The following is a 15,804-nucleotide window of genomic DNA, read 5'->3' as shown; positions in this document are numbered from 1 at the left end:
CCAGGACAAAGGAGTCCCTGGGTGGTGCAAAAGCTTAAGCATTCAACTACTAACCAAAAGGTTGGCGGTTCAAACCTACCCAGAGAAGAAAGGCCTGGAGATCTGCTTCCAAAAGGTCACAGCCATGGAAACTCTATGGATCACAGTTCTACTCTGCAACACGTGGGGTCACCCTGAGTTGGATCAACTCAATCATAACTGTGGTTTGGGTTTTCCCATGACAAATGAGTCCCCGCTCCACCCTTACCCTGTAAACACTACCAGTTTAAAAAAAAAAAAAAAAGAAAAGTGGAAACAAAGAGAAGAGTTTGATTTATTGGCTGCTCATTGGGAAAGATTATTTAGAACATTATTGAGGTGAAAATTAAATTCTAGTTACAGATGCATAAAACTTTACTTTAAACCCAATTAGCTTTTATAAGACTATCAATTCCCTTCTAAACCTCATACAGAGCAAGGTACCTCAATCATAATCTATATGATCCTTTGTTGTTTTTAAATGATTAAAGCATACATAATACATAACGCAGTTGATATTAAATATCTTGGGGGGGTGGATGACAACTTAATAGAACTACTTTCACTCTTAAGCATTAACTGGTCATTTATAAATGTTCTGTACATACCCTTTCCATTTTAAATTTTCTCCTTAAAAGGACTTTACTTGTCAACTATTTGTTGTTATCTGCTCTTTATTTGCATAAACGCACATCGTAAGTTGTCCAAAACAACATCTAAAGTTGCTCTTAATATTTCTTCAGAAATGTTCATTTTTAAGGAACATTCAATTAAACAAATAAAAACTCAGGTCTTTACTCTGTAACACGCGTTCAGATGTGTCAGGATTTACAGTTTCCTTGACCTGAAACCCCAGGTTAAAAGCCTCCCACAACATACAAGGTGCCAGCTTCTTTGCCCAACTCAGGAACTTACATAAAAGAGAAAAAATAAAATGCTTGAAATCACAGTGACCAAACGCTTTGAATTAATAATTACATTAAATAACCATAACTTTTTGTTTAACTATTCACATTCCACACAGTGGAAATTATCCTTTCCTCTAGGTTTTTCACTTACATTTTTCAACTTTGAAGAGTGCCAACAACAAAGAAACAACTTACAGACTTACAAAATGTGTTTTTCTCTTTTAATGCCAAGCACAACGCGTACATCATAAAATTCATATTTGGTGTTTGGCATTATTTTATTAGGAAAGATTGAGATCACAAATATCTCGCCATAAAAAAAAAATTCTACTATAATAATGAAAAAAATATATCATGACCTCATCTGTGACTCCAATACAATATGTAACAGATATGGCATTTTCAATAAATGTTGGAAGACACACCATACTCATGTTAGTCTTAATATAGGCACAGTAAGAAAAGCAGACGTTTCTTTTTGGCTAATGCTTTAGGGTAGTTATGCTGCTGATTATCTCAGTAAAGTTAATTTTGAGGAAATTCTCTTTACTTGAGCCAAATCTGACTTACATGCAAGACCATGGTACAAGCTACTAAAAGAAGATTACTGCTGCCAACTAAAGTCATCTCTTTTTACCAACATTGCATGCTTGTGGCAGACTTAAAACAACAAAAGAAATTCAATGTTTGCTGGTGCTAGATGTCATTTTTCCTTTCTGGTGTGGGTTTACGTTTTCAGCTCCCTGCCCTTTCTCTTCCTCTCCCCCGCTCTCAAAATTCTGGCTTAGCGTTTGTGTGCTTAATTAGATCCATTCTGTGCTTTATTGTTGGAGGATGTGGGTGACACAAAGATTGAGAGAAGTGACAGGGGCATACAGTGTATACAAAACGCACAGACTATGCGTCTGTACAAACTTGCCTGGTGCAGAATTAACAGTAGTGAGTTTAAAAGGTTCAAAATTAGACCCAACATTTTGGGTGTTCAAGATAACTGCTGCCTCAAAGTATGGTTCCTGTTGTTAGATGGGAAAGCACTGGACCAAAACAAAAACAGCCTCTTTGGTTTCAATGGTTCTCTGAATGCCAGAGCCACAACTGGCAACTGAATCCCAAGTCTGTGGTGTTTGTTTCCCATATTACACATGACTTGGATAGTGAGGTGAGAAGATACAAGGCAAAAAGTGTATTTCGGGGATTTACATATAAAACAGATCTGAACAGAACAGGCTAGCCAAATCCAAAGTGCAGAAAGGTTAACACATCCTTCACTTTGGTCATTAGATACAGCTTAAGTAGGCACTGAGAGCAGCCCAGTTTAATCAGAGAAGAGCACCTATCAGTAGGTACTGAATAGTTACAAAGCTACATGGATCCCACCAGCAGCAGTGGACAGTTAATCCACCCAAATAATCTGCTTGAAGAGGGATTTCCATATCCCTCACACCATCTCCTAGATATTAAGAGCTAACTACTCCTGTTTCATTCTGTTGTATATAGGGTCACTATGCATCAGAACTGACTCGACGGCAATAACTCCTTAGCCAGAGTCCCTGGGTGGTGCAAATAGTTAATAAGCTCAGCTGCGTATTATTAGAGGTTCTAGCCCACCCATAGGGGCCTCAGAAAAAAGGCCTGGCAATCTACTTCTGAAAAAATAAGCCACTGAAAACCCTATGGAGCACAGTTCTACTCTGACACATATGGGGTGGCATAAGTAGGAGTCAACTTGACTGGAACTGGTTTATTCCTTAGCCACAGGAGTAGTTATTTCCTTACTTCTCTATTTCCTTACTCTCCTCTTCTCTCTGGCTCTATCTCTATTTAAAATAATAAAAAGACTGGAAACATAATAGGGCAGGCCTTGAACTCCATAATCTTTGATGGGTTCTTTTATATCAGGTACACTCACAAGAAACAGAACCTTTAGAATACGGAGTCTTGGCTCTCAGAAACATTATGCAGAATAATGAACTGGGAAAGAGGTGATTATAACCAAGAAAAAGGATAGATATTAGGACCTTCTGCCTAAGAGGTTTCTGTCTTTTGCCTGTGTAGGGGATTCTGAGCTACACCTCTTGCCCACCTAAGGGGCAAAGCAGGTGGGGCTGTTTTGGTTTGGCTCCCTACTTGGTTCTGAAAATAGGAGTGGTCCATACTTATGTTTTAAGTTTGGTGTTGGGTCACAGCTACTTTTAGCAGATCACAACGTCAGCCAAAGTTAATGATTCTGGACTAGTTTCATTTCTCTTGTGTTCCCTTGGGTTCCGTTAAAAACCAGGAAAAAAAAGGTAAAACAAAACAGGAGACCACAGGTCTCATTGTATTTTGGGGTTTGCCTGCTAAGCCTCTGCACATTTTTGTGCACAATTTTGCTGAGCCCAACCTGGCCTCACTCTCAATCCCTTCCTTTGTCACTCCTCTATCCTTCTCATCCTTCTTGACCAGCCTTCCCCAGGGTCTGGAGGATCTTCACAAAATGGAAAACATTTACATCCAGTCAAGTCAATTAATTTAGAGGCCTTGGCAGACATGGAATTAAACTGAAATAGTCATCGAGAACCTAAGAAGGGGAAGGCTGTGGAAGGGAGAAGAAGGCAGGAAGCAAGCACAGGTGGAAATAACTTTTCCAAGTCTACTGTGGCACTGAAACAGGTCTCTCACGCCCGGAGTAGCCTTTTCCGTTAATGCTCATTCTGAAGGGAGATTCTGGTCCCCAGGAAGGCACATGCTGGGAAAGGCAGAACCGGATCACAGCCCTGCCCCTTTGCATGTGACTCAGGGCAGTGTGGGTTTTTGTTGCCATCCCCGATTCAAGCTGGTACGTTTACATAATAGGGAGTGCCCTCTAGCAGAGGCTGCGTTTTCTCTGGTGTCTCTAAACACCCACAGGCACCCATATGCACGCATGCACACAAATTACAAACGAGTAGGCTCCTGCCAAGAAGCAGCTGGTGGTTCTTCGTGTCCTTAGGTTTAAGCCAAGTAAGAATCAGCTTGTATGTCTGGCTACGAGCCCGCCTGGGGCTGCATCCCCAGGACAGGCTGGGTGTGCTGGTTTAATCCAAATCGATAGATATGCAACGACATTGCTTCACACGTGTGACCCTCTTCTTCTTGGTAGGCGGCTGTAGTTCTGGGCAGTTGAGTGTGACCATCATGGTGGTGAATTTCTTGGGCTTGCAGAAGGAGCAGGACTGAAAGGAGCCTTCCTCTTTCCGGATGTGCCGCGGGATGTAGAAGGAGTTGCACTGGCCGTAGCAGAAGCGGTTGATGATGGTGCGGCTGTTGCAGCCCTCCTCGTGGATGGTCTGCTTAAGGGGCTGGGTTTTGCACCAGTCTCGCTTCAGGTATTTGCGCTCGGTCACATGCAGAGCCTCCTGGCTGGACTCCAGCACCTCCTCCCCAGGCATGGCAGTGCCCCGGCCCTGGCCCCTTCCCCGGTTCCTGGATCCTGGCGGCTGGGGCGACTCAGTCTGCTCTGAGTCATTGTGTTGCGCCTTGTCTGGCGGAGGGATGGCCCCTTGGGACCCTTTCTTTTTCCCTTCGGCAGCCGGCAACAGGGTCCCCAAGAGGAGAAGCAGGGCCACCACCGTGTAGGCGGTGCGGCTCATGCTAAAGGAGAGAAGCACAGGCGGGGAGACATGAAAAATGGAGAAGTTAGTTCATTACAAAATGAGTAACAGCAGCTAACATTTCTATCAAACCAAAAACCAGTTGCCTTTGAGTTGATTCTGACTCATGGCGACCCCGCATGTGTCAGAGTAGAATGGTGTTCCATAACGTTTTCAATGGCTAGTTTTTCGGAAGTCGATTGCCAGGCATTTCTCCTGAGGAGCCTCTTGGTAGACTGAACCTCCAATCCTTCAGTTAGCAGTCAACCAAGTTAACTGTCTGCACCACCCAGGAACTTTCAACTTTTTTCTCAGGCACTTGTTAAACACTTTCCGTAAAATATTTCATTGACATCTCACAATATCTCTATGAATTCAATACCATTATTTTTATTGCTATTATGTTACTGCTCTCTTGATCATAAAGCCATGAAGTAACTTACCCAGGGTCACGCAGGGTAATAAGCCAGTATTTGAACTCAGTCAGGGACTATCTCTTCAACGCTTGTACTTCCACAGGAATTTCTCCTTCCCGTCTTTGGCTTTGTATTAGAGTCACATAACTGTATTCACTCATGTATATGACAATATCTAGTGAGCTCCTACTATACTGGTACCATATTACTTTTAGGAGTTTTGGGGGGAACATATTTGCTACTTTTTTTTTATTGTGGTAAATATACACATGTAACAAAACAGGTGCCATTTCAAAATTCCTCACATGTACAGTTCAGTGACAGGCTTATCATGTTGCTCAACCATCACCATTATCCGTTTCCAAATTTTTTCATTAACCTTAACAGCTCAGTGTCCTCTAAGCAAGGAGTCTCCCTTCTCCCCTAACTCCTGCTCCACCGCTGGTAACCATTAATAAACTTTGGTCTCTATACACTTGCCTATTTTAGACATTTCATGTAGGTGGGATCACACAATATCTGTCCTTTTGGGACTGACTTATTTCATTCAGCAAGACGTTTTCAATGTTCATCCATGTTGTGCCTACCTTGCTTTATAAACGCGATGAGTTAACTTCACTGCCTAGAGGGCCTCATTGTCCAGGAAAGTCTCGGCCTATCTCCTCAGCCAGCCTGAGTGTTTTCTGAGCTGTGCCTTGTTCAGTTGGTTGAATGCTTATAAGAATTTCCATTGTTACCAGGCATTGGGAGGGAAGGAGAGACCAGTGGAGAAGACCAGGAAGCACTTGTCAGAGGGAGAACAACTTAACAGGAAGAACACTGGATTCCCGGAAGTCAAGACCAGCCTTCCAGCTGCTATCTGAGCTCAAGAAAGTCACTTTACTTCTTCAATAAATGATTTCATCTAAGCAAAGACACAAATACCTCACCTCCCCAGACAGGCTGTGAAGATCAAATTGGATATAAAAGCAAAAGTAATTTGAGAGCTAACCATAATAGGAGATGGGTATTACAGATGGAACGGATTACTACCAGGAAGATCACTTAATTTATAAGGCTCCTTGACCCCTCGCATATTCTCATCTTGGAACTAGGCACAGGCATTCATTATATTTTTCTTTATACTATGATATGTAATTTTTCTAAGTAGCCCTGGTGGCACAATGATTAAGCGCTTGGCTGGTAACTGAAAGGTTGGTGGTTTGAACCCACCAGCTGCTCTGCTGGAGAGAAGACCTGGTGATATGCTCCTGTAAAGTTGACAGCCTAGGAAACCCTATGGGGCTGTTCTACTCTATCTATAGGGTCACTGTGAGTCAGAATCAACTTGACAGCACCAAAAAACAACATATACATTTTTCTACCTTTTAAATTGTGAAATATGTCATTCAGTGTGAAATACGTCATGATGCATATAAAAACCAAACCAAACTTGCTGCCATCGAGTTGATTCTGACTCATCGCAACACTATAGGACAGAGAAGAACTGCTCCATGGGTTTTCAAGGAGCGGCTGGTAGATTCAAACTGCCAACCTTTTGGTTAGCAGCCATAGCTCTTAACCACTGTGCCACCAGGGCTCTGATTTATATACATATATTAAAAAAAAACTCACTGTCGAGTCAATTCCAACTCATAGTGACATATATACATATACATATGTATATACACACACATATATATAATTTATACATATATATAACATATATATAGCCTGGAGCTAGATATGGGTCAGAAAGGGCAATGCTGTACAAACAGTGGCAAAAAGAAAAAAAAAAAGGGAGGGGGAGGTATACAGAAAATTGAAACAAAGCAGGAAAACAAAGATGGAGAGAAAAAAAGGAATGGAACATAAATCAGAGGGAAAAAAAACTCAAATCCATTGCCAACAAGTCAATTCTGACTCATGGTGACCCCATACATTACAGAGTGGAATTGCTCCATGGGGTTTTCTTCACCGTAATTCTTACGGAAGCACATTGCCAGGCCTTTCTTCCGCAGTGACACGGGATGGGTTCAAACCACCAACTTCTAGGTTAGTAGTTGAGTGCAAGCTGTTAGTGGCACCCAGGGATGTAAAAAAAAGGACTATTCTAGAGGCAAGGTGTTCAGAGAAAGTAGGACAGACAGAGGAGGAGGAAGGGGGAGAGGTGCGTATTTTTGCAAAGGAGGGTGCTATAGAGAAGTGTCCAGATTCTTCAGATTGGCCTAAGACGGTGCTTCCCAAACTTGAAAGTGCAGATGAATCACCTGGGGTGGCTGCTGAAATGCAGGTTTTGATTCAGTAGATCTACCGTCCTAACAAGCTCTGAGTAGCAAGACCTATAGCGCTTGCAGGGGGCACAGAAGAAATTATTAAAACGTGGAAGCCTTTTCTTTTCAATGAGTGCGTTTCAGGTTCATCACAGGGCCTCCCTCTTCAGGACATCACACCAGTCTGACATGAATCTTCCCATTCCCTTTCCCTCCCATGGTTTTCCAAGCCTAAGAACACAACCGTTAAGTACCTATATCCCTGCCCTCTTTCTGCGCAGCAATATTACACGTGATAATCACTATTGTTGTTGTGTGCCGTCGAGTCGATTCTGACTCATAGCCACCCTAGAGGACAGAGTAGAACTGCCCCCATAGCATTTCCCAGGCTGTAATTTTCATGGGAGCACATCGTCAGGCCTTTTCTCTCAAGTTGCTGCTGGCGAGTTCAAACCGCCAATTTTTTGGTAAGCAACCAAGCGCTTAACCACTGAGCCACCAGGGCTCCTTATGATAACCACTCAGTGCAATTTAATAGTAACCTTATCATCCCCTCCCTCCCTGGACTGTACAAGTTAGCATTATTAGCTACAGCAATTATCCACAGACAAAGGCCGTGTGTAATCTATGTTCTATGAAGGACAGGCCTGGCAAGTAAAGCCATCCAGCTCAAGAATAATGTGGAATTAAGATAATTAAACATGACAATCAAAATATCCTTAGATGGCACCATCTTCCCAACATTCGCCTAATACACTGGGGCAAGTTCAAGTTTGGAGCTGATAATGTGACGTTTAGTTTCTGTTTTGACTCTAAGGCTCCCCGGTTTTTGTCAGTTTATATTACAACATCCCCATTCTTCAAACAGAGCCTTTGTTGCCCAACAGGAACAAAAAATTAATTTTGTTGCTTTGCCGTTTTAAAAAATCACTGATTAAAAAAGTCCGGTTATAAAAGAGTGCTGATTTTCTCCAGAGATCCGGATCACTTGAGCTGTGACTGACCCATCTCCCGGACAAATACATTGTAAATGTGAGCGGCTTTCACAAGTTTCTGTTGTTTACACAATTTGGGGCCAGAATCCGAAACAGAATTCAATCACTGCCCATTTCAAAGGAGGAGTACAGAAACTGGCCCTAGGTAGAGGCCCACGATCTTATCCCACACACACTAAACATGGCCGACCGGCCAACTCAGCACTCCTAGACCATGGCCCTACTGGGAATGTCTACTGTATATATCGGGTTCACTTCATGAGGCCATTCCTTCCCTCAAACATCTGTCAAAAATGCAATTTTCTTTCTTCAGACAAGCTGAGGACCTTCTTTATATTCAACCTTTCTTTTCTGGCATTTTCACATCTCTCCTTGTATAAATACCTAGACTGGGATTCATGAAGGCTTGTTCATCATCATTGCCTCAGTTTCTGGCATACAGAGTGGGGGCTCATTAAATGAATGACTTCTGTGGACCATAATGATTTTCAGGTTTTCCATTCTTTGCCTTTTAAGATGGCTCCACAGATGTAAATAAGCAGTGAAGCCAAATGCAATATTTCCGGTTTCTGACCCACAGTATGGCAAACCCCTTCCAGACTAGGGAGCAGCCTAATACTTGCCTTCATTTTTCTAGGAAAACTCCAGAGTCCCTTGTTTTTCACTTGGTCTCAAGCTCGATGCTGTGGGTTTTGTTTTCTAATTGAAGTAATTTTTTCCACTATGGCTGAAACCAACAATAAAGCAGTAAATTCAAAAATTGGTCAATTGTGGTTTTCGGTTTTAATCTGGACAGACTTCTTGTTCCTATGGGAGCAAACATACCCCATAAGCCAAAGGGATCTCGAGTGACAGGCTGCTGGTTTTTGTTTGTTTTACAAAAATTAAATTTTTTCTCAAAATAAGATTTATTAGCTCTGGAAAATATTACGAAATGGTTTTTCATTTTTAAAATGTCTGCTCTTTAAAGATCTCAGGCACTGATTGTGAAGCCTTTGAGTCCTCAAACATTCTAAACAGTCAGAAGTAAAGGCCAGCTTCAAGAATCTTAATCAACAGAGACCTTAACTTTTGGGAGAACACCAGTGCTCTGAAGGGTACTGGTTATGTTAACGAGTAAGAGGAAGGGGATGGGGGCTATAGTTAGTACTGGAACTAGGGTTCTGTCAACTCATTGTGGTCAAGTCACCCTACACCCCCCACCTCCAAACTGGTCTTGATTACTCATTGATGGAAACAGCAACGTTTTGCTTTGGAAATCCCTACTGTACTGCCACCAAACAATTTGCAGTTTGTAAGTATCACAGGCATGGAGAAAATCAGGAAGGTGGAAATCCTCTGAGGACAAAGACGGTCTTCTCACTGTTTGCCACACCAACGCCTAACAGGGTGCCCCATAATAAAAAACCATTCCAAATGCTGATCCAGGTTTAGGTTCCTATCAATTATCACCCATACCCAACCATGATTTGCAAACATTTTTGGGTAATTTCTATTCATGAAATGACCCACATCATTAAGCTACAGCTGTATCTCATGGACCCAGAGCACATCATAATGACCCCCAAAGCCTTCCCTTGAGTCTCCTTTGCAGACAGTATTATCCTTTTCAAATATTGACTCAACTTCCCCTTAATGCATGTCTGCTTCTGCAAGTAATATGATCATATTTTCATGGTGAGCTTTCTCCACAACTGTTCTCCACCAGCAAGCTTCACCTCACCCCTACATTTTTTTTCTTTTTTCTTTTACCACTCTCCTTCCCTCCAATTCACTTGCCCCAGAGGACATAAATATTCTCAAAGTAAGTCTTCTCTACCTGACCATTTCCGGTTTCTCTTAGTGATCAAGAGTATTTTTTTTTTTAAGTCTTCTCTACCTGACCATTTCCGGTTTCTCTTAGTGATCAAGAGTAAACATCTGCAGGCAAGATAAGCCATATTAATCACCTCTGTCCTTTGCAGGTTGAGTGATTTATTCCGATCTCTAAGAGCATCATCTTCTAATTCTGGGGAACTCAGAAATAAAAAATAGGATATGTGGCCTGTGTCCAATGCTCTTGACTCCACAAGAGTGGAATCTGATGTCTTAGGTAAAGTTCAGGCCAGCTCCTTTCTCCACTGTTCTCATCATATTTCTCATGTTAACTAACAAACCCACTTATGATCAGTTAAATGGAGTTTTGAATAGGGATTACAGTAAAGAGAGAATGGTCAGGAAACCAGAAGTCTGCGCCTGAATTTCTAATTAAGTTCTCCTGATGAATCAAGCTTTAGAAAGACATTATACAGGCCATCAAATTATTCTTCCAACACAAAATGTAATGGAAGTGACGGAAAGTGCCCTAAGTGTAGGCCAGATTTTAGTATAACCTGCTCTTAGGACTAAATCTTAGAGAAGGGCAAAGTAGAAGTAGATAGGAGATAGTATGTGGGTTATTTTTAATTTCATCATTAATTTTAAAAAAGATAATCAACTTTTAGAAATTAAGGGGAGAACTTCTTAATTATATACTGGGTTGATTTTTTCTTCTCCTCACCCCCCACCCCAGACAAGTCTTACCCAGGTGATAAGAAAAGCTAATGGCTGGAACACTAGTGGTGGAGGAGGATAAAGTCTCATTCTCTACCTACATCTCTAGAGTGCCCTAACCACAACCTTCCTATTGTAAAGACCCCCAAAAACAAAAAAACCCAAACCCACTGCCACAGAGCCGAATCCAACTCATAACAACCTTATAGGATGAAGTAGAACTGCCCACAGGGTTTCCAAGGCTGTAAATCTTCATGGAAGCAGACTGCCATATCTTTCTCCAGAGAAACCGTTCATGGTTTTTGAACCACTGACCTTTTGGTTAGTGGCCAAGCACTTTAACCAGTGTGCCACCGAGGCTCAGGCTAAATCAGGCTGGGGCCCAGCATCCATTCAGCAGGCAGAAGACTACCTGGTAGTTAAATATCTCAGGAGCTCTATGTTCATCAGAAGATTTTTTAGTGAAGTTAATGATTGTATACAATCCTTGAGGTCAACAGGAAACAAGTTAGAAGGTAATAAATAGTAAATGTCCACTGAACACCACTACTGAGAGGCAACCAACTTACAGGTCTGTAGTATAGTGAAAGATGTGTATTAATCATGGTGTGAGTGGGATTCAGGATTCGATTCCAGAAAATTCTGCAATACATACTGGTGATGTATACTGTTACTATTTCTGCCAACACCACCACTAGTTACAAGACCTAACCTTTATTTCTGAGCCCTTACCATGCCAGGCATTATGCTAAAATTCTGACTTAATTTTCTCATTTATTTTCCACAACAACCTATGAGGTGGATAAAATTGTCTCCCCTTTTACCAATCAGGTAATCCAGACTCAGATAAGGTTAGGCATCGGCCCAAGGTCACATAGCACGTGAGTGGGAGAGGGCAGGATGTGAACCCAGTTCTGTCTAACCCCTAAACGCATATCGTGAACCACTATTCTATCCAGCACAGTATTTAAGAGGGGACACATGGATTTGTTTTCTAATGCAGTGGGGTTTGAGGAATATTGTAAATCAAATAATCATCTATTTTGGAGCTTCAGTCTCACATGTGAAGAAAAAAGACTGCTCTAGCCCCCAGCGTTACTGTTGTACTCTGCATTTCTAAGAGCATATGTTAAAACTAGAGAAAATCCCTTGCAGATGTAAGGCAGAGGCTGATAACACTTGCCTTCGGTTAGACGGTGCAGTCCCTTCCCCGCCCCTCCCCTTTCCTTTACAGAAAAGGCTAGGTTTTCCCTCTGTCTTCTCCGTTCTAGGACTTGCTCCACAGCTTTCCTGTCGACAAGAATTTCTTGGGAGAACGGGTCCGTGACATAAAAATTCCTGGCATTTTATCACTTTTAATACCACTTAAATTAAAAGTCAATACGTAACTTTACACATAATCACTTTTAGTGACGGCATCTTCACCTTCAGTTTAGAAGACAGGGCAGACGGGGGCTCATTCAGAGATGGGGGCACAGAATAGGTCCCGAGTCTTCTATTCTTCCCTGGGTAGCCACTCAGATAAGGACCACATGAGCCCACCTGGACTTCCTACAGATGGTACGTTACCAAAATATTTGGTTCACAATGAACTTTAAAGAAAACAGGAAATCTTAGGGGGAGAGTAATTGGGAGTGTGTAGCAAGGTGTATATGGGTTTTTGTGTGAGAGACTGACTTGATTTGTAAACTTTCGCTTAAAGCACAATAAAAATTATATATATATATAAAAAGAAGATAGGAAATCTGTGAAATTACAAAGTTTACAAAAGACTCTAATTCCTGCAATGACCTAGAGGTTAAGCACACACACACACACATTGCAACTACAGTTCTAAAAAAAAAAAAAAAAAACGCTTCAATAATTTGTTAATACTAACCATTGGGAATGGACTCTGCGGGAACTAAGCTTACCCAGTGACAGTAATCAAATTACTTACTGTTGTGGATTTGAGGGGTGTGCTGGAAGAGATGAGAATCTGTAGTTTTCTTAACATCTTTGCTTGCTTGCTTTGAAAAGTCCATCTCAAGTTCCCCTTCCCCCCTCCCTTCCAAAAAGAAAAAATAAAAGGGATGGGGGAGAGCCATACGAGTGAAAGAAGGCACCTCACCCTAGGATGGGGTTATCTTAACCTCTTCTAAGCTATTTATTTAACTTGTGTGTACAGCCAGGAAAAAAAAAAAGCCACTACTCTGGGGTCCCTGGGACAGCTTAAAACCCTGGTGACCCACTTAACACAGTAGATTGTATTTTACTCAACTCGTGTCCTGGCACCATCTCAAAAGGAAATATAAACAGGCGTACACCGCTTGGATTTGCTCTCTCCAACAGGAGATCCGATTACCTACCGATGGTCGCCCCTTTGCCCCCGGAACGATTTAAGAAGTGATTTTAACCCCTAACTTCAAAGTTAGATCTCTGTCTAAGAGAGCCCAGATTCCGAGCCGGCCGGGGAGGTACAGCCGGGCTCGGCGAAGGGAGTGCATTCAAGCCAGGTCTGGACGCGAGCGGAGGGCTTCACAGCAGAGGCTGGACACCTCCAGTCCACCCGTCGCATCGCCCGGGGACGGTCGCCAAAGCCAGACGCAGAGAAACGCTGGCTGGGGAGCCCCCAAAGTGGAGCTGGGGGACTAAGACGATAATGCCGCGAGAGAGCGGCGAACTCGTCTGCTCTTCCCAAGCCTGTAGTCTACAAATATCTCCGGCCAGAGAGGTGACAGCCCAGACAGCCCCCTAGCTTTACTCCTCAAACTGCAGAGGACTCAGCAGGGTTGGCAAGGCCAGGCGGCGCGTGAGGACGCGGGGCGACCTGGGCGTCTGAGCCGCACACCAGCCTCCCACCGCCAGTCCCGCGTCTTCCGTCGCCAGCAAAGCACAGCGAGACGAGGCTGGGGCCTCTAGGACAGAGATTATGGTACCTGCGCAAGGAGGACCTGGCCGGTTGTCGCTGCCTAGCGCCTGGATGTGGTTTTCCTGACGTCGTTCAGCCACGGCACTCGGGGAACCGGGACAGTCCCCGAAGAGGGACGAGCGCTCGCGTGTGCCCAGCCAGCACGTGTGTGTACGCCGGGCGTGCCGGGTGAGCACTGCGGGCTCGCGGGACCCCATCCGGGCCGTGCAGCGCTCTCCCGCTGTCCACTTACCCGACTCTCGGGTTTTTACCGCGGCCGGACCCGGCGGCTCCGCTCTTTCCAGCGCGCTCTTGCCAGCTTCTCCATCTCACCTCGAGGATGGGGGAATGGGCCAATTCGCCCATTCTCCGGATCCTCGGGTCCACAGCTGGATAGCATCGGGCTCTGACCAGCGCCCAAGATATCAGCAGCCCCCGCACAGTGCCTCAGACACCTGGGAGCCCTCTCCGCGCAACTTGCCGCTCCGTCTGCGGCGAATCCGCAAGGTCCTCGCGTCTCCCGCTCGCTCTCCGGCTTCTCCCGCCCTCCCACCGCCCCGCTCGCGGCCTTGCAGTGCAGACGGCTCTCGCAGGCGTGGCTCCCACTAGCACCAAAGGCATGCTAACGGGGCTCCAGGGGTCAAAATGGGATGTGGGGTCATCCCGCCCTCTCTTGACATGCTTTCTCCCCGCCTTTGCCTGCAGACCGCGCACCGCGAGGTCAAGGCAGCCGCGACCTCAGCATGAAAGACCCAGCGGGGCCGCGCGGGGGCCTGGGCCTGCGTGCACCGAGGGCTGCACCGAGCGGGGCGCGCCGGTTGTTGGCGGACCCCACCCCAGTCCCTGACCTCCTTACTCACCTGTCACTGCGGCGGGTCTTCCGGGCCTGCGCTCTCCACGCGTGGCGCTGCGTGCGGCCGCGGCCTGAGCCGCCGGGGCTCGGCGCGGGGTCAGCCGGACGGGGAGCGATGCACCCGTGGCGCACTGGGTCGCCAGGTCCGCGGAGGGCGCACCGAGTGCCGGGCATCGCGCCGTCCCGGGTTTAAATGCTGGCGGCCCAGCGCAGCGTCCGGAGCCGCGCCTCTCCATTGGCCAGGCGCCGCCGCCGCCGCCGGACCCGCTATCCGCCCCCTTTCCCGGTACTGCCCCCGCCCCCTGCACCCCTCCTGCTTCCCCGCGGGGTCCCCTCTCCGCCCGCCTCGCCTCTTTGTCTGCTCCCCCCGCCCGGGCCGGCTGGGAGAGGTCACCCCAGGGAACCGCGCCTGGAATGCACAGCAAATCACATTTTCCGCTCCCGTTGGAGGGGGAAGCGCGGGAGGAAATTCCCCCGGCTCCCGGCCCCTCATTCCTCCTTCGCCCCAGGCCTGGGCTTTTCCTCTCGCCCGCTCAGCTTCGCCTGCGCCGGCCCCACGACGCGCTCTGTCGCGGAGCCTGCCCTGGGAAGAGCAAGATCCCTGTGGGATCGGGACAGATGAAGCGATTCTTTTCCCTTGGAGGGAGCGGGGCTGCGGGACCCTGTGATGGAGCGGTCGCCGCGGCTCTGTCGCGGCTCCGCCCTAGGCCTCCAACTTCGAGGGCGCTGACCCCGGTGCCCCGGTTAACCCCGGCGTGCTCGCCCGCCGCCAGCAAGAGCCCCGTCGCCAACGTGACACCCTCCTCTCCTCGCCCGCCAAGATCCTTTCAGCTCCGAGGCCGGCAACCTCGGCTGTGAGTGTAGAGAGGGCAATAACTGGGGAGAAAAAACCCTAAAAGGACTCTCAAAAAGTCAAGGTTTCCATTGCTAAGCGATCTTAAAAAAGGAAGAGAACAATCGCTAGGTTAGAAGGGGTTTTCTTCAAGTAGCACGTTAAAGATGAATAAATCAGGGAAACAAAACGTTAAACGAGAAAATAACTTTCCAGAAGTTTCAGACAAAAACCTACGTAGGGGAAAGCCGATGTCATGTTCTGTGCTGATCACTGAGAGCTCGATGAAATAAGGTTGAAGAATATGTCAAGTGTATAAATATTTTTCGGAAGCTGAGCGAACACTTCATTTGTTCTCTCAGCTTGAGCATGCGTTCCTCAACGAGGCCGTGAGTTTTGTGTGTCGAAGTTACGGTCTAAGCAAAAATCAACCCGTCTGCAAGGTCTGCAAACCGGCTCCATTAGCCAGGTCAGACGCTGACTTTGAAAAAGATTTG

At 45.6% G+C, this 15,804-nt stretch overlaps 1 protein-coding gene across 1 annotated transcript; it reads right to left on the bottom strand.

Annotated features, from left to right (window-relative positions):
• Positions 1–302: 302 nt before the first annotated feature.
• On the bottom strand, positions 303–14,541 carry GREM1 (gremlin 1, DAN family BMP antagonist). The gene is made up of 2 exons (XM_010598309.3): positions 14,483–14,541; positions 303–4,538 (listed from the first exon to the last, which is right to left on the bottom strand). Exon 2 carries the CDS (start codon positions 4,535–4,537, stop codon positions 3,983–3,985), a length of 555 nt encoding a protein of 184 aa, XP_010596611.1. The 5' UTR covers position 4,538; positions 14,483–14,541; the 3' UTR covers positions 303–3,982.
• Positions 14,542–15,804: the final 1,263 nt, after the last annotated feature.

This window comes from Loxodonta africana, chromosome 10, assembly GCF_030014295.1.
Source record: "Loxodonta africana isolate mLoxAfr1 chromosome 10, mLoxAfr1.hap2, whole genome shotgun sequence".
Classification (NCBI taxonomy): Eukaryota; Metazoa; Chordata; class Mammalia; order Proboscidea; family Elephantidae; genus Loxodonta; species Loxodonta africana.
This window is presented reverse-complemented; position numbering and strand designations above follow the sequence as displayed.